General features: G+C 36.3%; 3 protein-coding genes across 8 annotated transcripts; 1 reads left to right on the plus strand and 2 right to left on the minus strand.

Moving 5' to 3' along the window:
• Nucleotides 1-278: 278 nt before the first annotated feature.
• LOC122301563 (chalcone isomerase-like protein 2) lies at nucleotides 279-1,983 on the minus strand. The gene is made up of 5 exons (XM_043112969.1): nucleotides 1,822-1,983; nucleotides 1,466-1,549; nucleotides 1,179-1,334; nucleotides 788-1,014; nucleotides 279-672 (listed from the first exon to the last, which is right to left on the minus strand). Coding segments are annotated over exons 1-5 (630 nt in total). The 5' UTR covers nucleotides 1,823-1,983; the 3' UTR covers nucleotides 279-510.
• Nucleotides 1,984-3,960: 1,977 nt separating this feature from the next.
• Nucleotides 3,961-13,897, minus strand: LOC122301564 (U-box domain-containing protein 62-like). Of its 6 annotated transcripts, none has more exons than XM_043112971.1 (8): nucleotides 13,360-13,896; nucleotides 12,933-13,266; nucleotides 10,443-10,524; nucleotides 6,396-6,453; nucleotides 5,668-5,756; nucleotides 5,398-5,493; nucleotides 5,229-5,299; nucleotides 3,961-4,400 (listed from the first exon to the last, which is right to left on the minus strand). In XM_043112971.1, exons 1-8 carry the CDS (start codon nucleotides 13,838-13,840, stop codon nucleotides 4,277-4,279), a joined length of 1,335 nt encoding a protein of 444 aa, XP_042968905.1. In that variant the 5' UTR covers nucleotides 13,841-13,896; the 3' UTR covers nucleotides 3,961-4,276. The 6 variants fall into 6 exon arrangements, 4 of the variants coding, with proteins under 4 accessions (XP_042968905.1, XP_042968904.1, XP_042968906.1 ...); XM_043112970.1 differs by having other exon boundaries at nucleotides 12,933-13,287; XM_043112972.1 differs by having other exon boundaries at nucleotides 5,375-5,493; nucleotides 12,933-13,287.
• Nucleotides 13,898-14,695: 798 nt separating this feature from the next.
• On the plus strand, nucleotides 14,696-18,460 carry LOC122295578 (WRKY transcription factor 55-like). Its single transcript, XM_043104657.1, has 3 exons — nucleotides 14,696-15,417; nucleotides 16,004-16,135; nucleotides 17,553-18,460. The coding sequence occupies exons 1-3, from the start codon at nucleotides 14,882-14,884 to the stop codon at nucleotides 18,022-18,024; spliced, it is 1,140 nt and encodes a 379-aa protein (XP_042960591.1). The 5' UTR covers nucleotides 14,696-14,881; the 3' UTR covers nucleotides 18,025-18,460.
• Nucleotides 18,461-23,455: the final 4,995 nt, after the last annotated feature.

Raw genomic sequence — 23,455 nt, forward strand, 5'->3', positions numbered from 1 at the left:
TTTTATATAGTTTTTTGGCTACAAAATAAATAATTACCCTGGCCAAGTGGCAAAGATAAAGAATGTGTTAAATTTACCAAAAAAATATTTATTAGAAAAAAATAAGTCTTACGTCCTACTTTATACAAACCTATTTATATTCCTTATTTTTTAAAGTACTTCATTGATTTGTATTCCTATTATGAATTCATTCCACCATTCTGTTGTGAAAGAAAATATAATTGTTGCAGAGGGAGAAGAAGCAAAGCATCACTCGGGCAGCAAATTAAGACTCGTCATTAAAAAAAAAAGAGCATCTTATTCATATAGAAGCAAACCAAACAGGCTTTTGTAGTAGAGGGACAAAAGTTCCAAATGATCAGGCCAGCGAGCCAGCGAGCGATCGATGGAGCATATATAATTAACATGAAGCTAGCCAGCTAGAGCTAGCAGCACCAAAATCAACCCATGCATAGACGTAATTAATTAGCTAGAGGCAGTGAACAAAATGATAAATGTTCATTTGATCATTTAGATAGATAACTCGGCAGAGAGGGTATTAGCTAAGGAGGATATGGTTGTCTGAGACACCCCTCTAGTCCCTCCCAAGTACCATTTCTGGATCATCTCAACCACGTTTGCGTTCTCCACCTTTATTTTCGACGACTCCTTCCCTTCAGTCGAACAAGCAACCTAAAACCATAGACACGAATATGCACGTACGGGTTGGTACGTATCAGCATTTAATAATATTTAATTAGCATATGTACGTAATTAATTATCGGATTACTAACTAATTATAGCATACCTCGGCAGTGCCAGAAGTTGCTGAAAAATGAAATGTGATGGTGGAATTTTTCTTGAGATATTTAGACTGGAAAAACTCAACGAGTGTCTCCAAGGCTGCCTCCTCCTCCTCTTCATACTTATCATCGGCAGCCAATCGATCCCTCACTGCGCTCTCTAGCTGTACCCCATATTGGGACCCCTTGATCTCCTTAATCACCACGATTCGTAGAAATTTCTCTACCGGAGCTGCATATACATATATATATATATGGTTTAATTATCATATTAGCATTGGGAAGTTTAAAATTAGCCTCTTAATTAGACAAGTGACTTGCTATCTCGAATAATATTATGTCTTAGATTGGTTGCAACGGCAAACCATAGACTTGAATTAACAGAAATTACTGTACCAGATATAAGCGCATCAAAGAAGCCATCATCCTCAGCGAGGGCATTTCCAGGTTTCCCCTTCCATTGCTGTAGATGGTTCACAATTTTGGGTTCCAAATAAACTCCAATTGCTGTGAACTTAATTTGTAAAAAGTGTATTTCAATATCCGTAATTCCTGTCGCATCCAAAATATATATATATATAGGTCATAATCCACAAAATATAAAATAACATACTAAAACTAAACCTAACAATCTTATAATTGGTAGCAAAGAGATATAAATCAAGCATGACAAAGTTGTGTACCATGACCAAAGAGCGACAGGGGCTTTGTGGCGACAATCTCCTTGGGAAATGGAATTTCATCAACTATGACCACTTCATTAGCCACTGTACAGTGTACAGCACACATAAGGAACAAAATCTAGGTAGAGAAATAGAAGAAAGACAGTGCTTGCGCTGGCTGCTTTCTTTTGTTACTGTTAAGTTTGGTTAGCATTCAGAACAATTTGTTCTGATCACTTGTTACTAATAAACAGACACAAAAACTCATCAGTTTTGGCAAGTGTAAGTGTGTGTATATATGCGGTTTTTCAAATTAAATGAATTTAAAAAATTAGGCAGAAGTGATAGGAAAGAGGTGAGAAATATATAGCTCTTACTTATAATCGCAGTCAGGAGAAGGGATCGATCGAAGAGAGTCTTGAGAAAAATAGAGCGAGAAAGTAGAGAGAATTTTGAGTGGTAGAATTAGGTTCATCAAGGAAGGAGGGTGAAGTTGATATTTAAAGCTCTCTTACCTATACTGGGACGGGGGTAGATGTGCGCATGTATTAGCTTATCTAACACAACACCCTCATGATGATTATCAATTTATTTGTGTCTTCCAGTCTTTCGGCCGAGTTGCTTGGTTGGTAGGTTTGTTTGCTGAGCTCGTGATTCATTTAATTTTCCTCCTCCTTACTTTGACTTTTCAATCATCGCCCTAATTCCTGCTCTCCTATTTCTTTCACGCTCTTTGGTCCCATTTTCCCACCCTTTTTGCCAATCGCCCGAAAACAGCAATTATCTGATTATTTCATGCCCAAGAAATCATTTTGTTGTACTGAAATAGATATTCTTAAAATATATATAATATATATATATATATATATAAGATACAATTTTAGAATTTGTAAGTCTTGTATATTTTATTTTTAAAAATTAATTTTTTTTTTAATAAAATGCGCTTGACTTATCTTGTAAATGAGAAAACGCATTATTTGGGTTGGATTTCCTGGGATCAATATTGAAGTAGGGCCCGTACATAATTCATTCTTCCGGGCTCAAAATTATATACGAGGCCTTACGGCTGCCCAGTACCCACGCATCGAGTTTGCATAACCACCACTTAAGTTTACCTACCTCCCTCGAATGACTACTTAAATAATTAGGATGTGGTGTCAAGAGGCAATGGCTAAATCCATCGCAGCCCGAAACTCCCACGTCTAAATCCAAATCTCTCCCGAAACCTAAAAGATTAACGATGGAGTGTATAAATGCATATAATCGTCTTAAAAAGAGTCAAATTTATTAATAAGTAATATATAACTTTTTATATAAGTATCGTATTTATTTTTTATTTTTAAAAAAATTAAGTAACGCTTGTACATTTTAAAATTATAAATATAATCTATTTTTAATCAATTATCTAAGTAGGAAAAATGCTCATTATATAGTAATTAATGTTATATATAATTGTGGAGTACACAAATATTATATAATCATTTTATATAAAAAAGTGAAATTTATTATTAAAAAATTAATTTTTTTAATATAAATTTTATATTCATTCAAAATTAATTATTCGATGTTTATATATTTACAAGTGTGACTATGATTTCTTTTTTAAGTCTAAGTTCTTGGGCCTTGTATTGGACTGTGACAGCTTGAGAGATGGGAAAAAGAGAGTTGAGATTGTAAATATATTTATTGCTACATCAAAAGCATTAAATAAAATACGGGAAAAAGGCAACATATAACTACTTGGTAAATTTATCATTTATTTATTGCTACCGAACTTATCAACTCCCGTTAGTTTCTCTACAGCGGAAACCTTATTAGGTGGGGGAGTATCCGGACTCTTTTAGAAATTAGTGTTTTGTTTTAAATAATGGATGCATTAAAAATAATTTTGAATTAAAAAATATTTTAAATATATTTTTATCAGAATTTGATAACGAATAATTATATTAAAAAAATTTTACGCTACACATCATCCACATGGCATAAAATAATTATATTTGAAAATATTTATTACATATTATCTATGTAGCATAATTTAATTTAAAAAATAAATTTTAAAATTTAAATTTTACATATCAAATTATGTTATAATGCTAACTGGTATGCAAGCTTCTAACTGGCCTTCTGGGAACCCAAAATAAAACCACTAGATTTTATTTTTATTTTTACATTTTCCTAATCCTTTACTAAGATTTGTATATTTATAAATTGCAGAAATCATTACTCTTCGAGAAATTGAAATTATGTGCGGTTTTTTCCGTAAATGCAGTTTAATTTTTTATTCGTTACAAAAATTGAGATGGAATGGATTGTTTTGATGTATAAACATCTGAGAGGATTGATCTGAAAAAGGTCAGGTCTTTGGATCGAATAGTAACTCACAACCCGGGTAAAAAACCAGCATTAGCTGAATGAAAAGAGATAAATATATATACATATATATATATATATATATATATTATTGAGATCAGACACAGTTTGCAGACCAATGAACTGAAACATCACTGGTCCCTGAATATCATAAAACCAAAAATTGATTGCATAAACTTCATTTTCCTCCTATACACGGGCCTTACTTAAATATTAAATACAACGACAGCTGATCACAAAACTAAAAAGCCAAGATGACTAAAATATATTGTGTTCCCACCTCCAACTCTCTTCAGGATTTCCCATACCCTGAATATCATGAGTCGCTCTTAAGGAATACAACACAAAAGTGCAAACAAAAGCCCTATTCCACGATAGAATCATATAAAATAATCCAAAAAAAGCATATTAGTATCTATGTTTCCCACTCCCCAAGTTTTGGCCATTTGGTATGCTGCAACTCTAGAGCCAGTTTGGTGGCATCTTGCTTGACATTGACTTCGAGGATGGGTCATCTGAAACCTTGGCTAGAGAACGATACTGCAATTTTACGCTCTCTGCGTTGTCCAATGTCTTCACAACATACCTATGGATGAGTAATGCGTCAGCAATAAAAGCAAGCTCTAGTTAAAAATAAAAAACTCAGGACAGAATTCAACACAAGCAGTATTCTAGTAATTACTTTGTCCTGCTTTTGTCACTATTTAATTTGGAATGTATCCATCAACAGACTTTAAACGATTCTTCTTTGTCACTAAGCTACTCAACGTTCGATGATGAGTATTAACTTCATTAACAGGTAAAAAAGAAGGATATCAAGTGTAATGAAAGATATCATATCAGGAAGAGCATTTATCTGAACCAAATTATCTTCAACATCAAAACAAATGCCAGCACAATGGTCACAAGTTCTAACTAGAACTGCTGTAATAACCAAGAATGTCACATTAAAGTAGCTATCATCTAATGTGACCAATCAAGTACATACTGATGACTCGCAACTTGGCAATGTATCAAAGCCAGCTACTAGGAGTTGAAATATAATTCTTTCTTGTAGTTCAGCTCCGTATAGAGCTGTACCCTCTGAAAAATCCTTAGCATTGAAATGTTTGGTTACACAGTTCAGATGAGATAAGATGAGATGTTTTGTTAAAAGTTGAATAAAATATTATTATAATATAAATTTTTAATATTTGTTTTGTTTTTAGATTTGAAAAAGTTGAATTGTTTATTATATTTTGTATGAGAATTTAGAAAAATTGTAATGATGAAATGAGATGAGATAGTTTGGTTTTATATAACCAAACCAGCCAGAAAAATTCATACTTTAAGCCCTAGAATATGCAACAAAGGATCTCACCCAAAACAAGTATGCAACAAAGGGAAGGGAAACAGAAGTAGAAAAAGGTCTAACCATCCATTCAAACATTGAGTAGTTACAATAGCTTCACGTCCAACAAACCGCTGCGGTGTCCTCTTGTTCCCCTGATCCATTTTCCCTCCAATTATTAGTTTCAATAACATACTGAACAAGAATTACAGATAAAAAAAAGCTTCAACCTTTTATTTTCATAAGAAATAACCTTTATGATGACCCTGTCTGTCACTGCAAATGGAAACTGAACACCCCTACCCCTAGGAGAATCCATGAGAATTGAATCACCATAACCAACCTTGTCCTACATGAAATAAAATAGAAACTTGAAAGGAAATGTCAAATTGCGAGTTATCAGGCAATAGTCTCTCTCTCTCTCTCTCTCTCACACACACACACACATAATCACAGGCGCACTATCTCTAATGTCTTTACAAAATTTAGGATGTTACAAAGTTTGAGGCATAAAAATACTAACCTGGTCAGACCTCTCTCTTCTTCTCTTGGATGAGCGATAAAACTGTAATTCTTCTTCCCGACGGAATGCCTGCACAGCAGCTCGCAGAGCTGAACATGTAAAGCCAACAGAAACAAAAGAATAAAATGATCAGAAGAAGAAAGATACCAACACTCTAAACCCGACTTAAATATACTTCTTTTTATATCCTTGGTTTGAGCTGTCACTGTTACTGATCCAAATCCCGAATCTTGTAACCCTATGAAACTGTAAGCGCATCGTAATCACTAGGAAATAGCGACCTACTGTTCATAAAATGATAATAATTATGGCTCCTCGAGAAAAAAGAGACTTCAATGCTCGCCTCTAGAGCTTGGGCTCCTCTTTTCCTTCCTTTCTAATTCATCACATATCATCTTCATATATTATATTGTATTATAAATTCCTCCAGGAACATCAAGTACCTCCTCTGGAGCTTCTACCAGCATATCCAGACATCTAAAGTGACTGACAAGAAACTTTTCATGTCGTACCACGACAGATAGTTGTTGGTCCAATAAAAGGTGTCCGGCAGGCAACCTTGGGAGCATGAAACAGGTATTTCCCTTGCAATTAAGTCAGACATAATATGGGTGTTTGAGGATTTGTAACATTGATTCAATTTAAGGCAAAAGAAAAAATAGCCACAGATCACTAATAACTGTAAGAGTTACATTATGATAATCTTCTAAGACAGGTTTTAGACTTACAGAGATTTGGAGCTATTAAGTCTTCTGAAATTGACAGAGAGCAAATGTAGCAAGCTTTCTGAAGATGGATCATAAGGTCTAATCAAAATACTATTTGAAAACCATAATTAGAAGAGATGGCTAGTACTAAGCTGACAAAAAATGTTCCAAATCAGGAAACTAGATGCCCAAGATTAATTAACCACAAACTTTAAATATGAAACAGAAAGCAAACACAGATGTTTAAGCATGAAGCAATTTATTTTTTTTGATAATTAATGATGATGCAATTTATTACTTGATATTGTAACACTGAGAAAATGTACCCAGAAAACATGGCTCAAAATGATCAAGATGCCACAAATTTGGTAAATGAAGTGCCTGTATTTAGGGGTAGGCAAAATAGGAATGAGACTAGCTCTGCAAGGAGGGGCAAATAAGAGATTTTATATTCTCCACTCACTTATATTTTACTTTTCGAAATCTTTTGTTCAAAAGCTCAAGTTGCCAGTTGGTAAAGTCCCGTCAGTCCCTATACATCTTCCCGAGAAAATCTTTTGTTCAAACCCTAACTATCCTTCCATATCATGTCTTTCATTCTCTGCCTCACATGGCACTTGGTGTCTCCTTTGCCAGGATGATTGATTCCTGAAACTAGAGCGTTTCAAATGGCTTCACTCCTATGTCATGTTCATTTCCGTCTTGGGTTTCCCTCCAGTATAAAACCACTATATTCTTCTCCCTCTAGAGCCCATGAAACCCACTGCTCCTAATCAATCAAAATGATGCTTCTCCCCTGTTTGGTTGTTTCCAGTCCATTTACTGCTGAATTTCTCCAAGTTTTTGGATTTCCTGTCTGGTTTTTGTGGCCTGGCTTGTCTTGGTTCATGCCTTCCATTCTCCCTCTTGCTTTCTCGAGAAAGTCCTAGCCCCAATCACACACCATGGGTTCGAAATCCAGGAGATCCGCACTCAAGTCTCAGGTGATGACACTAGTCATGGGTTCCTCTCTCTCTCTCTCTCTCTCTCTCTCTCTCTCTCTCTCTCTCTCTCTCTCTCTCTCTCTCATTTGAATTCCGTTTGGTTCCTAAGAAACTTCTTATGATTTCCTAATTGGTTTCTATTTGCTCTTGCAATTTCTTGGGGACCAGACGGGACAAGTTGTTTGCTTTTTGTGTGTTTTCCTAACATTATGTTATGTTTGTGTTATGTCTCTGTGGCTTTGACTCTGGCAACTCCGATCAGATTCAAAATCCGCTCCTATTCGGAGTCAGAATTCAAAATGACCTCTGATCAAAGTCGGAGGTCAGAGTTCACAATTCTGACTCCGTCAGAGTCGAAGCCCAACCCTACCTATATTGGATACTAAAATGAGCCAATCTTGCGCACTTTATTTTTTATCAGTAAATAAGAATTTTATTAAAATAGGCAAAACCAAGTACGTGAGACATCTACAAGAACAACAACTACGCATGAGTGTCTAAAGATACAACGAAATCAAGTACATTCATGCCATTAAAGTCTATTAAAATCTCCTTCCAAGTCTGCACCTCTCAAGCATTTGTAACAAAAAGTTCTAGTTTACTTGATCATATGCCTTCTCCATGTCAAGTTTGCATAATAACCCTGGAACACCAGACTTGATGTGACTCTCCAAGCATTCATTGGAAATGAGGACAGAATCAAGGATTTGCCAACCTCGTATGAAGGCATTACGAGGCTTAGAAATGATCTTCTCCAATACTGTACTCTATCTATTAGCCAAAACCTTCAAAAGAATTTTGTACATTCCACTCACCAAGATAATAGGGCAAAAATCCTTAATCTTCACCACTCACGGCTTCTTTGGAATAAAAGCAATGAAGGTAGCATTAAGGCTTTTTTCAAAAGTACCTCGTTCATGAAACTCAAGGAAGAAGCTCATGGTGTCTTCTTTAACTACTTCCCAACATACCTTAAAGAAAGCCATAGTGAACCGATCCGGACCTAGAGCTTTATTACCTGCCATACTTCGCACTACCTTGCAAACCTTCGCCTCCTCAAATGGTCTCTCTAGCTCACTTGCTTCATGGTAATTGATTGACAGAAAAATAAGACCATCCAAACATGGTCTCCAAGAGAATTGTTCCGAAAGTAGTTCTTCATAGAAGTTGGTAATATGATCCACCATCTCAAACAGATTCAATGGAATCCTCCCATCTACTAATAATGACTTAGTGACATTGTACCTTCTATGCAAATTAGCCATGTGATAAGAGCACTTGATGCATTTATGCCCTTCTTTTAGCCATAAAGTTCTTGATTTTTGTCGCCATGAAGTCTTCCATTAAAGCCATCCTTTCAATATCCAATGTCACCTGATGTTTGTGAGTCTTCTCTTCTTCTGTGAGACCCCTCTCCTGCATGTCCTCCAAAATTTGTAATTCGTCAAAGAGGAACTTTTTCTGGTATTCCACATTTACAAAAATCTGTTCATTCCACTGTTTCAAGTCCTCCTTGAGAGCTTTTAGCTTGCAAGTCAGCACATAACTAGGGTGCCCTGTATAAGATAGGATGACCACCATTGTCTAACTCTCTCAACAAAACCTACTGATTTCAGCCACACATTTTCAAACTTAAAATATCTTTTACCTCCTTGAATGCCTCCACAATCAATGAGAATCAGAAAGTGATCCGAACACAACCTTGGGAGCCATTTCAGGATTAGCTTCAGAAAATGTGCTTCCCATTCGGGCGAAATGAGGAATCCATCAAGTCTTGACCAAGCTGAATATTCTCTATTGCTGGACCATGTGAAATTGCCACCAACTGGGGGGATGTCTAGAAGGTCTTGCTCATAGATAAAGTCGGAAAAATCTACCATTGCTGAACTAGAGCTAGCACCTCCTACTCATTTGCTTGGGAAGCATGTGACATTAAAATCTCCCCCAATACACCAAGGGAAGCTACATAGGCTACAAAGTCCGGCCAATTCATCCCACAATCCTCTTCTCTCGGTATTAGAATTAGGACCATAAACACCGGTGAAAGACCATTGATAACCATCTTCGACATTCTTGAAAGAAATAGCCACCATATAGTTTCCCACACACTCATCCGTCTTTTTCACCACCCTTTTATCCCACGTTACCAAAATACCTCTCGAAGCCCCTTTAGACAGTAAATACGACCACCCCACATGACAACAATTCCACAAACTCCGTATTATGGTAAGGGAGATGAGTTCCATTTTCATCTCTTGTAAACATGCCACATCAGCTTTCCAGCCACGAAGCTGATTTTTGACTTTGGTGCGCTTCTCTATCTTGTTCGACCCCCTTACACTCCACAAGACTATATTGAGCTTCATAAAACCACCGATTTTGCCCTACCCTTCGTCCCACCACGACTTGCACTTCCTTCGTAATTCACCAAACAAGTAAGTCACTTCAATTCCCTTGCCCTCTTCTTGTCCAAGTGGCATTTCATGGCCAAATTGGACTGTCCAGATTTGATCGCAGCAAGTAGAGCCAAAAACTGATCTTCAAAAATCAATGCATGGGAGTCCTACACACATTTGAATCTCCTTGGCTTTAAGCAGAACCCAATCTGAAACTAACGTCTGGTCTTTCAGCGGGTTGATTGAATTCAAAGGCATAGGCTCGTCCCTTAAATTCAATATTTATACCACCTGCTATCACCACCTCCTTGTTATTGTGTTCAGAGACTTGAGAAGTGTATATTACCAAAGTGCCAGTCTCGGTTTGGGTATCCTGAACTCCCAAAGTCTCAGTACTGACATAGTATATTAGGAGGAAGTAAGGTGTTTTCAATACATTTGTATTAAGTGTAAATCTCTCAACTCAATGATTATGCAAGAAAATAATGATTATCAACAGAAAAATAAAATGTCTTTATGACGTGCAGTCACACTCATTAGTGGCAAATTTCTAAGCCAAAACAACCATTCTGGTGAATTTTACTCAACAACAAGTTTGTTTCGGGGGAAACATCACCAGTGGTTATGTGTGACTTCCAATAATGCTGTATTAATGATCAATTCCAACAAAGAATTTCCCAAGAACTCACCATTGTAGTAACATGCTGTATACCACCACTACCAAAGGAATGCCCGCAAGGCAATATCATTGCATCATCCATAAGGGCTCCCCTGATTACAAAAACAGTTGATTGGAAGCATTAGCTATGATGACAGTCATTTAGAAGCCAATTCAAAAGCGGCCAGAAGACACATTGAAAAAAAGGGGCATGTGAACCCACACAACCACACCCACACCCCACTAAATCCTAATCTACACAACCCTGTGTATGAGAACAAAGCCTGTTTGGGTTCACCTACCAAAAAAAAAAAATGCCACCATCTCTCTCTCTCTCTCTCTCTCTCTCTCTCTCTCTCTCTCTCTCTCTCTCTCTCTCTCTCTCTCTCTTCACTGGAACCCTAGCCAATAAAATTCTGCTGGTACAGGCCTAATGCTGCCACCACCAAACCAAATTTCCATAATCTCCAGCAATTTTCTCTCCCTTTCTTTCAATTTCCTTTTTATTTGTTTTGAGGTTTGATTGATGCCATCTTGCATGTTGCGTATAGCTAATTATACTGAATTTTGGCCTTATAGAAGGTTTTGGTAATCAAAACATAGATTACCAAACAAGGTTTTGAGAATGACATTTCCATTGTTTCCAAAAAGATTCCAGATTTAAATAGCATAAGTGCAGTAACTCATGTTGTACCCTTTAAAGTGATCTCGCCAAAACTTTAATCTGATTCGAGGACAAACTGAGTCCATTGTTTACTTGTTCAAAGTAGACAGATCATAATTGTCAATTGCCTTTTCAATGGCTAGTCTTAAACCTTGTCATGTGGAGTACGAGGAAATTAAACCCTTTCTTATGCAATGTCCAGCATGTTGTTTTGCTAAGCCACAAAATTTGAGTATCTCATTTCTTAGGGAAAAAATTCCAACTTATTTGAGAGGCCATCCAGATTTTTCTTAAGGGGCAAAATAAGTGGAAACCTTGTTAAGGGCTTAGTAAAGGATAAAGGTTCTCTTGTTAAGGGTGGTGGCGTTTTAAAGAATTAATGGGAACTCTATTTTAGTCGAGATGTTAATGCTTTGTGCTCATTCTTTATTTAGATTGGGAGTGGGTTTGATAATTTCAAGAAAAGTTTTGCTTTTGGTTTAGCAAACGAGCTAAGTATTCTTTAATGAGATTCTATAAAAGTCATATATCCTGATTATGAACTGTTTGGATCAGAGCACACATCTCAATTTTCGTACATGAGGTGACTTTTGATAGTTTCTTGTGTACACCTTCTCGGTGCTATTTTTTTATCAGTAAATAACACCTTGCCAATTGCATTGACCTTCTCTATGCTATTTTGGAACTACTTGTGGGGAACTTTGAAATTTAAAAATGTGATATGTTGGTACCTGCACGATCAGCAATGCCTTTGTGCCAGTGGATACCCTTAAATGCCTGTGGAACAACTTGATCCCACTCGTGGTATATTAACGTTTTTCTGACCATTGACAATTCCCCTTAGCATGCAGTCCTGGATGATGTCTTGTGTTTATATTTATATTGGCTGAAGAATGTTCATTGCTCAGAGTGTTTTGTGTTGAATTATTTATCTAATATTACAATTGTCATTTCACCCACCCCATCAACTGTACTACTTACTAAATGAGTTGGAGCTTACTCTTTTAATTTCTTCCATTTTAGAATTAGAGAAGGATCTGCTACAGTTGAATGTTGCAGCTAGTGACGTGGAAGGCATTCAGCTGGAGTTTGTTAGAGATGTACAAATATGGGAGTTTTTTGTAATTATGTTTGTTGATCAACTAGTTCCGTTTTACATTCCTTCATCAAGTGGCATTGATATCGGGATCTTGTGAATTAGTTGTGCAGTCTTCTGGCACAGTACTTACAAGCTTGTTTTATTTTGTTAAAGTGAGATAATGACTTTAAGCACCTGTAAATAAGGGGAAAGGCTAGTTTTTAGCCAGGGTTTTGTCTGTTTTGGTTTTGGAGCGTTATAAACATGCTTGAAGAGATAATCATACATATTCTAATAGAAGAGCTCACGAAACAACTTCTATAGCAGATAAATACGGTAATTTAATCCATGGGATTGGTTTCAAGTGCCCAATAGAACATGCCTGAAGAGATGACTGATACACCAGCTACCATCAAACAAGCTCCACTCATTTAAAATCAGACATAAAGTAATTTCTTATAGGCTGGGGATGAACACAATAATATTTACAAAAATATTTTTCGATATGAAAACAATCTAGCTTAACAGTCAGGTCATAAGGAAAGCCAACATCTTTATGCATGAGCCTCATACCCCACCCCCAAACCTCTCTCCTCTGTAAAGCTTATTGTTAAGATTATAATACATTAAGTGAAGTATCATGAATACCATCGGAGTACCACATTCATAACAACTAATCCCATCTCAGCTAAAACTAAACTTCAAGAATATAAGCAATATAGTATAACATAGAGCACTCCTAAAAGGCAGATCATGATCAGTCAATCAAACGAACTTACGTTATGGGATCGGAGAGAATCGCCCTCAGAGATTCTCCCGACTCGCTTGAAATGGAAACATCCTTTCTCCCACTAAACCCGCAATTGTTGTCCACAACTACTACCGCGTCCTTGTGCCCAGAAGCGGAGGCAGCGACAGCAGAATTCCCCTCCGTGCCCTGCAAATACTGAGAGTAATACAACTCCCCATCAGGTTCCGCAATCGTTACCGCATCGTGGTAAGCCCCAAGCCTGAGGCTTCCCTGCTGCTGACGATTCTCGCTCGTGGAGTCATTCGCGGACTGACCCACGTTTCCATTCTTCAGCAACTGCTCTCCACGGCTAGTCGGCCCTCCTACGAAACCCAAATTACAATCTGAAAAAAGAAGAAACAAAAAGTTTCAATTTTGGAAAGTAAAAGATCGATAATATACCAAAACATACTTACCAAAAGTGGACAGATGGTGCTTGGCTTTCCCATTTCCCAATTTATCCGTTCCACCATGCAGACTGCCACAGCCATTAGTGGTATTGGCATTGATATGTCTATCGATCTTATTGCCAGTGTTGTTGGCGCCGCTTTCATCAAGACCAACAACAAGTCTTTCAACTTCACCGTCACCGTCTTCGACCTCGTCTTCGTCGTCATCGTCGTCGGATTCACCCGCGCTGGGCGTGGTAGTGGTGTCATTGGTGTTCCAGTCGCTGCGGCGGAAGTGGGGCCCTTGTGGAGGAGAAAAGAAGAGCTTCTCGTCAATAAAGCCGGTGAGCTCTCGAGTCCGCGGTCCTGGGTCGGGGACGCGGGGCTGGGTGGCGGAGCAATTGAAGCGCAAGGGCAAAGCTTCGTCTTGGAAGAACAGCTGGTTGGAGTGGGGGTGGGAGTGGGAGTGGGAGTGGGAGGGACCCATTCCTACCTCTTCGGAGGACATTTTTGGGTGTTGGGGAATTGGAATTGCAAACTGGGGATTTGATTTTGAGAGAGGAAGATTTAGGGAATGATTGATATATATTTTCTTTTCCTGCCTTTTTTTTTAATTTTTTTTTTAAGTTGGGCTGGCCTTTTCTTATCCATAATTAATTGGAGTTGCAGCCCAATAATAAAAGTGAATTTGCGGCAGCCCACCACGAACGCACAACCCAACTCGAAATCTATAAGTTGGATTAGAGCAAATCACATCATTCGGTTCTCTCTTTCGAGGCGAAGGTTGGAATTTTGATCTTTGGACTAATTCTGAGGACATTCCGTTTAATACAAAGATGAAATTAAAGCTTGTGAATTTTTTTAATTTGATTAATAGTTAAGGATAAAACATGATTTGCTAAAAATTTATTCATTGATCATTAAGATTTTTGAAGGTTTTTACCAAACATTAAAAGAGTACATTTATGAAAGAGAAATCTATCAAATAAATGGCTCACTCACAATTTACATGATCAATTATCTGTAGAAAATCCTAGCAACGGGACAAATTAACTTGAGGAAATTTAGCATGCATTAATTTCTACCAAAGTGATCATATGCAAGTGCTACAAAGTGCAAGACGGTTTACGTGCCGTAGGACCCATGGAATCTTGACCATATATGGTGGGTACGCATGTTTGTTGTATCCTTCGTCAAGAGGAGACGAAATGGTCATGAACTCGCGACGTAGGGTGGAGGAACGTAGAAGTCGTCATATGGGTTATTTAATTAATTATGGTCATCACTTCAACGACAAAAAATTCTCCCAATGCTTCAAAAAAGTTTGGATTCAATAGGGGGCGAGGTCTTCCTCTGGAGTACTTGAGGGGAAAAGTTTGAATACCTGTGCTGACCATGACCAAGTCATCTTTTCTAAAGCTTCCTTTCTACCGTGTTCAAAGAACGAACATTTGATGTTGGAAGCTAGGACCAGCCATAGATCAAGGCGAAGACCACCAATTAAAACCACGTAAATCAACCCAATTAATGAGATTTCCCAAGGCTAGCTATGTTCAGATCTAAAACCAGCCAAACAAAGCAGAGAACCTCAGAAACCATGGAGGGCCAGATAGTATCTCTAATCCTTCATGGGTGTAAGGTAGCTAGAGAACTTGAATCAAACCTACCAAAATTGGCCGACGACCCAAACATGCTCTCCAAGTCCTGCGACGAGGTCATAAAGGCTTTCGGAACCGCGAAGGAACGGCTATATACTCAAGACCCTACTGCACATGATCCCGGGCACATGTACTTATTCCGTGAACCGCAGGAATCACAGCAGCCTAAGATTGAAGCAAGTTTGCAGGGATGGCTAAGGTCTAGTTACACCCAAACAATGGACATGTTTCCAATGCAACTTCAAGCTGAAAGGAGCCCCTCCTTCAATATGCAGGAGTCGGGTTCCAATGCCGTCCTCGTTGCTGGATTGGGTGGAGGAGAGGTCGAAGGCTCTGCGCGATCTTGGAGCATGGGAGGAGATCAGCTTCGGCCCCTCGACGCTTCAGATTCTGGCATCGGTTCATCGTTGCAAAGACAGCGAAGGAGGTGAGAAATTCTCACTTAGATAATCTACGTATTTGACCGATTATTTTTTGTTTGACACAACATGATGAGATTAACTTAGGTCATCGATCACTGTTATAATCTTGATCTTTTGACCTTTGTGAGTGAGTGACTCCTAGCCTGTTTTACTCAGAAACATTCCTCCAAACCTATTTTAATTAAGCAATCATACGTAAGTGGATTCACGAGCTAATTTAGATTCGTGCAAATTACTGCCCAGAGGATCTCGGAAAAGTCTAGAATTAATTTTTAAGTATAATATTTACAAGGTTTTTTTTTCGTTGAAGATCGAGTACCGGTAGTACTTGATGATCGTCTACATTTGCTAGCTGTGCATCCAAAGTGTGGAACTTGTAATTATAAAATTCTGACTAGCAGCCAAATATCCTTATATATATATATGGACGTTGGAGCTAGCTAATATATATTGAATCATTTTTGGAACGGCCTAAGAGGTTATAGGATTTCCCACTTGGGAAAAAAAAAACTAAGTGGTTAAGCTGTTTTAATTTGTTGTCACTTGAAGCAATAGAATATCATGTTTATTTTTTATTTTTTAAATAAGCAGGAAGGATGATGGGGAGAGACGGACAGTTAAGATGGCTGCACCTCGAATTGGAAATACTGAGATTCCACCCGAGGATGGATACACTTGGAGAAAATACGGGCAGAAAGAGATACTCGGCTCAAGATTCCCAAGGTATGTCTAAAATGCCTACCGTACGTAAGTTCACGACTGGCATGCATCTGGTTTAATCGTATTCAGGAATACATATATATATATAGTACTGTTATTATAATAGACACTTTGAATTCAATTGTTATATATACGGCTTTAAATATTGCAGCTGTCTTTTCCTAATTAGTGTTAAAATAATTAAGGCCTTGAACAAGATTGCCACATTGTCAATTGTACATATTAATGCTAGCTACCAGCTTCTAACTTCTGATCTAATTTCTTGCTAGACTCTTCTTCATTATATGCTAGCTTTTACCTGACCTCTCTCTAAGACTAATTACCATATCAACCTATATTATATATATATATATATATATATATATGTGTGTCTATATATTCTAGTAGAAACTCAAATAAAAGTTAGGCCTCTTATTGAAATCGCTACAACATCTTACAAATTCGACTAGCATTATATATTCCCAACTTTTACTCACTTTTAGATATTGATCATTTCATCAATATTGCTAACTGCAATGCTGTTGTTGCTGCTCCTGAAAACGCTAATTATTGATCAAATATAGCGTAAGGCATTTAAAAAAAGATTTCATTAAACTTAGTTCCAATCATGTTTGGAAAGAGAATGTGTAGCAAGTGCTGCAAAAGGCTTGACAAGGTCTGTAGAGTGATAACCATTGTGATTCATCCCTACATATTATATACCACACTTATTTTTATTTTTTTTAGATTTATTCTTTTTAATCTAATTAAGTTCTTTTACTCATCATCCATCGGCTACCACACATTTGGTAAGAGAAAAGAATTAAAAATTAAAAATATTATGTGTGGTGTAAAGATGATGAGTAGAATTTTTTTATTGGCAAACGATCCATTTCTCATATTAGCAACTTTGGACTTGATTAAGCACATGCTGATCATGCTACTCATAATAACCACAATACAATTAGGGTACTTAAAGTGAACAGTTTTCGTGGACAATCTCCTAATTTATATATTATTTAAACTTTTGCATGTTAAATTAGTGTCTATGTTTGTCTTCTTCTCTTTTTCCCCTCTTGTCACCGGTTAATTAATTATAAACTGATAGAACTAGAAGATATGAGGCTCTAATTTATTTATTTTTTGTTAAGAGAATCTTCCAAACCAAAATTAAAAGACATGGCGACATGTACAAAATCTTCCTAATTGATCTCATTATCCCCCTTTCTCCCTCAAAATTCGAAATTTGGTAATGTTTTGCCGACTATACATGATGTTAAACAGCTATCATTTAATATGTGACGTGTCAACAAAAGGGATACAAAATTTATTTGTGTGTTCTAATTATATTGTGGTCCGAGTAGAAATTTGAGTATTTGAGTAATTTTTAACTAGCGTGCCATCGATGCCATTATCTTATTTCTTAGACCATCTTTATCAGGAGTTACTATAGGTGCACCCACCAAAAGTTATACCAATGTCCAGCCAAGAGGCAAGTCCAGAGGCTCGATCATGATCCCAACACGTTTGAAGTGACTTATCGAGGTGATCACACGTGCCACATGTCGTCCACCGCACCATCAATTCCACCATTACCCCTTACAGCAACTGAAATTACCCATGAGATGGCCCAAATTATAACCACCCAACCTCCTCAATCTAATTCAGTTCCTCTAAGCAGATGGCTCTCAATGGAGCACTTCAGCCTAAGAGCCGGAGCAGTGAGAAGCACCAGTGGCATGGTTGTCGGTGGTGGTGCGGGTCCATCCTCCACGCGAAGTGGCAAAGAAGTTGAATGCCCGGTTGCAGATATGGCCGATGCAATGTTTAACTCTGGCAGCAGTAGTACTAGCAATAGCATGGACTGGTTCTTAGGTGACAAATGGGAGTCAGGAGACAAAGAAGGTAAATAGACTGGCGAGACTGGTTCTTAGGTGATTCTTATTTTTCTTTGCCGCTGCACCTTATCCAAAAAAAAAAAAAAAGGAAGAAGAAGAAGAAAAATATTATTACCATGAATTACTTACCCTTTTTTTTTTTTGATATTATGAATTACGTACCCATTAATTCCCAATTTCGATTGTGCTATATCGGATGGCATAATTTATATTAATTATTTAGGAGACGAGGTGCAGACAATAAGCTTTGTATGCAAGACCTGCCACTCGTACGGTCTACACCAACTAACTTCTTGCAATGTCCAAATTTAAGAATCATGTAATCATCGCAGCCAACTAACTTCTTTTTGTCTTTTTTAAAGTAAACGAGTCGTCAAAGGAAATGAACCATCATACCCAGCAACATCTATGTTTGTTATAAGAGCATCAGCCACCCCCTTTCACTTATTTCCGCACAAGTGTGAAGAGAAAATCTTCATCTTATACCGAGAAGTATAAGATGAACACTTCTACACGTTAACAAAAATTCTCCGTCAAGAACCACCTCATCCTTGCCATTATCATTTGGGAGTTCTAAGATGAAGATGTTTGAATTTGGAATCAAAGATGCTTCCCTTCCATTCTCTCTCTCTCTCTCTCTCTCTCTCTCTCTCTCTCTCTCTCTCTCTCTCTCTCTCTCTCTCTCTCTCTCTCTCTCTCTCTCTCTCTAATTTTTAGTGGCCAGTAACATTGAGGTTATCATGTCCAAAACCAAATTATCGAATCAAAGAATGGTGTAAAGAAGGCAAAGAAAAAGCAAAATACTAACACAAAAGATGAGTTCCAATACCCAAAAAATCACTAGTATTGTTCCTGCAAATGCTTGAACTCTTTTTTTAAAAGAAGATGACATGACTCTAATTTTATTGATAAACACTCATTTATAGTGAAGGAATATCTTATATAAAAAGATCAAGGCGGTTACAACATCTAAGAATCCAAAACCAGGATCTTAAGAAAAAAGAAAACTATTACTAGGAACAAAACAAAAATGAAGATACAAGAAGAAGCTAAGAATCTCATAATTAATGCCGAAAGTTGGGAATATCTGCACGGTCTAGAGCAAAAAGTCTAACAATATGTTTAGGAAGTTCAAAAATAGAAGATAAACTTGTAATGTTTCCCAAAACTCCATGATTAGCGAGACTATCTACTAAATTGTTTACTTCTCTGTAAACATGAGTAATGCTAAAAGAAAAGAAATGATTGAGATGTAAGATATCATCTCAAAAATCAACATATTTTCAAGGGGGATGAGAATTTTTATTAAACCAATTCTCCACAAGTAGAAAATCAGTTTCCACAAGAAGGTAATGAATACCAAATTGATAGCACAAAGTAAGCCCAATTTTTAAAGCAGACAACTCTGTAAAAGTGTTAGTAACTATAGTATGATAGCAAGAAAAAACAACAACAAAAGAGCAATCATGGGACCGAAGAACCCCCTCCACCACCAATAGATCGGGTTACCTTTGAGACACCATCAATGTTGAGCTTGAGAGGTCCTCGAGAAGGGGCTAACCAACAAAAAGGACGAGTATTTTTGTTCGAGTGGTGGTTGGGAGAATGTGTAAATGATGAAGGATGGAAATATTAGCCGAGGGTACAGGAGAATGAGGCTTAATGAGATATGCTAAACCCAAGGTTTCAAGTTTTGTGTAATTATATATCTACACATGGATTTTGATGATAACAAATGAATTCAGAAAATAAAGGAATCTCAAGCTCAAGTTGTCTAAATAATAGAGTCAAGCACATCAAGAAACAAGTATGAGCAAGAAGGAAACAAGTTTACATTAAAGTCATAGAGTAATGTTGTAAATCTCTTAAAAATTTGAAATTAGGATTAAAACTCAAAATTAATATTTTATCATAAAACATTAAAATATATTTTTCACATGTGCATGAATATTTTGAAAATTAAATTTGAAAATTTTGAAAGATGATTGATTGTCATCTTTAACATGTGCATTACATGATTAAAAGTTTGAACTTTGAAAATATTAAAGATGATTGATTGTTATCTTTCACATGTGTATTTTTATTTGAATATTTTTAAAAGTGATTGATACTTTTTTTGACTTATGCAAAACGTAGATGATTTTGTTTGAAAATTTTGAAAAGTAAAGTGTGCTCCTTTGTCATATGCAAAAAATATAAAGATTAGGTTTGAAAAATTTGAAAAGTAAAGTGTGCTCCTTTTGTTATATGCAAAAAGTAAAATGTACTCATTTTTTCATATTCCAAAAGTAAAAGATTAGGTTTGAAATTTTTGAAAAATGAATGATATTGTCTTTGACAATTGAAAAATAAGAACCTTTTATTTGAATTTTTTGAAAAAGTGAATGATGTTGTCTTTGACATGTGAATCTTTTTAATTTTGAATATGAAGTCTCATATGTCTATAAATATATCATTTGAGAGTTTCACATTTACAACATCAAGAGCATACAATATTCATTCAAAACTGTCATTCTCTCTTCTCTAAATATTGAGCCTTAATCCTTGTTCATTTTGAGAAAGATATAATTTGCACTATATTGTTCATATTTCACTCATTGATGAGTGTTTTCTGATAACCTACCCACTATCAACTCTTGTATCAGTAAAAGGGTGTGTATAACCATTGTACGTATAAAAAGTATTCTACACAGGGAATAGTTAAATCACTACGTGTAAGGTGATTGCAAGTATAGAGGGTGTTCTACACGGATCCTTTGTAGCGGTGTTGTTTAAAGGTGTAATAGGTTTCTATCTTCACCTGAATGAGATTGAATAGTTAATTTGAGAATCCTCAAGGGGTAGCTTGAGGCGAGGACGTAGGCAGTGGAGCTGAATCTCGTTAACATACTGAGTTTGCTTCTTTCTTATCCTTACTCTTTATATTTATTATTGTTTCGTATTTTGTTTATATTTTATATTATATATTTAATTTATAATTATTATTATTATTTAAATATAACTCAATTCACCCCCCTCTTATGTTAGTCATCTGGTCAACAAGATAATTAAGTTCTCTTAACCACTTATTGATTTATTTCTTGTAAGCTAAAGGAGGACTACCAATGAGTGGCATTAACTTTCCAATTGTGATAGATGGTGTTTGTATAGCCAAAGATAGTTGAGAAATGTTGCCAATGTTTTTGGAAAGCTTAAAATTAGAGAAGACACGATCAAAGGTATCAGCATACCCATCCGTGCACTTATTGCATTTAGAAGCCATATGGATCCCACAATGTTGGATCATGTCATCAAAAGAAATGCCATTAAACCATAATTTCTAAAGAAAAACAGAAATCTTAACATGGAGGACTTTATTCCAAATGAAGGGGCTAAAGAAAATGTGGGATAGTGCTCCTTAAGAAAATTCAAGGCAAATTTGGAGGAGAATATGTCATCTTTGTTGTGCTTTCAAATGCATCAGGGCTTTTTTTGATTTTGATAAGGGAGAGATTGACCTCATTGGCAAAAGGCCGACCATTGAGATTGTGGATCAAATTAAAGTCCCAACCATTTTGACAATAAACATTTTTTATTTGTAAAGAGAGGTTAGAAATAATGAAACCTTTTTGGACAAAGGAACCATTGCCCACCCAATTGTAATGCCAAAAATTAATAGAGCCATCATTTATATTCCATTAGCTCTCGTTGTGAATGATGGGAAGAATTTATTAAGTGACTTTCCAGGAGTGAGAGTGGCCGGCTTTGGCAGAATTAAGATCCAAGGATGGACCATCTTTCATATATTTTTGATAAAGAAAGGTAGCCTAATGAGAATTTGAGTTAACAAATCTCTAAGCCAGTTTACAGTGAAAATCATCAACAATGTCATGTAAATTTCTAATACCAAGACCACATTTCGATGAAGGACGGTAAATATGATTCCAAGAAATCTAATATTTCTTATTGTTACCATCAATGTCACCCTTAAATAAATTAGCAAAGGGTTTGTGAATGGAATCAATGACTTTTTTGATAGGGTTGAGAACCGAAAGGATATGAATAAAAATAGAGGAGCACGAATTTGACTAAGGTAAGCTTGATGCCTATAAAAAGTAAGTGACCGTTGCAGCCAACTATCTTTTTTCAAATCTTGAGAAGGATATAATCATAAGCAGATGAATAAATTTTCCCATAGGAAAATGGAACACCAAAGTAAGCAATAGGAAATTTTCCTTCATTAAAATCAATAGCAGAAGCAATAATGTGTCTTCCAAATGTGGTGACTTTGTTACGAACTAGGAAGACACTTTTGGAGTGGTTGATCTTTTGATCAGTAAAGTCATCGTAAATAGTAAGGAATTTCATGAGTGGAAAGACTGTTTGTAGAACCATTGGTGAAAATCAAAAGGTCATTTGTAAAAAGGATATGAGAAATGGGAGTGCAACCCCAAGGGACAACATAAAAAGTGACATGACCTTCAGTTATAAGATGGTGAAGACCTCTGCTTAGGTGTTCTTCACTAAGAATAAAAAGAATAGAGGATAATGGGTCTCCTTGTCTAAAGCTTCTACTAGAAGTGTAATAACTCGAGTGAGTACCATTTAAGCAAACATAGAATGTAGGGTAAGATAAATATTTCTAAAATAAAGAGAGTGCATTCATTAAAACCAAAGGAACTAAGTACACAGGAGAGGTAAACCCTGTCAAAGGCTTTAGCCATGTCAACTTTGAGTATAACATTGTTGTCTCTTATGTTTCTAGCAAGACTATGAGTAAGTTCTTGAGCTAAAGAAATACTATTAATAATGACTCTCCCTTCGACAAAAGCACCTTAGTGGGTCGAAATAAACTTGTGTAAGAAGGTGGCAAGACGAGAAGCCAGAATCAAAGAAAAAAAAAAACTTATAAGACACTTGGCAAAGACTAATGTGTTTAAAATCAAAAAAAGCAAAAGGAATGTCTTTTTTAGGGATTAAAGAAATGAAAGTGTGTTTCAAGGAAGGAAGCAAATGCTCACCTCTTAAAAGATCAATCTCTTAAAAGATCAATAATCGCCTCAAAAAGGTTTGGATGGATAATAGTCCAACAATAGGTGCTATAGAGATGCTATAGTCTAAAGAAAAAGTCATCCAGATAAGGAGATGAGTCTAAAGAGATGCTACAGACAGCTTGCTTCCAGCTCACGGCTAAGGCGACGAGGCCTCACCTATGCAAGGCACCCAAAACTAAAAGTGAAGATGTTTCTTATTTTAATTATTTAAAAAAGACATAAAAATTATTTCATTAAATAAAAATTTAAATAATTTTTATATTTTTTAATATGTTCAAGACCTATGATACTAAATTTAATATTTAACCAATGAATAATTTATATTTTTAAATAATTTTTTCAAGATCTTACTCAATTGAAATACAAAATTTACAACCTTCATTTGAAGTTGTTTCATTAAATATAAACTCAAA

The sequence above is a fragment of the Carya illinoinensis genome, chromosome 2, assembly GCF_018687715.1.
Source record: "Carya illinoinensis cultivar Pawnee chromosome 2, C.illinoinensisPawnee_v1, whole genome shotgun sequence".
Classification (NCBI taxonomy): Eukaryota; Viridiplantae; Streptophyta; class Magnoliopsida; order Fagales; family Juglandaceae; genus Carya; species Carya illinoinensis.

Coding starts and splice junctions, on each gene's coding strand:
- LOC122301563 (XM_043112969.1), bottom strand. Junction 1,015..1,178: donor CTTTGATGCGCTTATATCTG/GTACAGTAATTT, acceptor ATGTATATGCAG/CTCCGGTAGAGAAATTTCTA. Junction 673..787: donor CAACTTCTGGCACTGCCGAG/GTATGCTATAAT, acceptor CTATGGTTTTAG/GTTGCTTGTTCGACTGAAGG.
- LOC122301564 (XM_043112970.1), bottom strand. CDS start 13,840: ATGTCCTCCGAAGAGGTAGGAATGGGTCCCTCCCACTCCCACTCCCAC. Junction 5,300..5,397: donor CAGACAGGGTCATCATAAAG/GTTATTTCTTAT, acceptor AAAATGGATCAG/GGGAACAAGAGGACACCGCA. Junction 4,401..5,228: donor ACTCAATGTTTGAATGGATG/GTTAGACCTTTT, acceptor ACTCATCCATAG/GTATGTTGTGAAGACATTGG.
- LOC122295578 (XM_043104657.1), top strand. CDS start 14,882: ATGTTCAGATCTAAAACCAGCCAAACAAAGCAGAGAACCTCAGAAACC. Junction 15,418..16,003: donor TTGCAAAGACAGCGAAGGAG/GTGAGAAATTCT, acceptor TTAAATAAGCAG/GAAGGATGATGGGGAGAGAC. Junction 16,136..17,552: donor CTCGGCTCAAGATTCCCAAG/GTATGTCTAAAA, acceptor CATCTTTATCAG/GAGTTACTATAGGTGCACCC.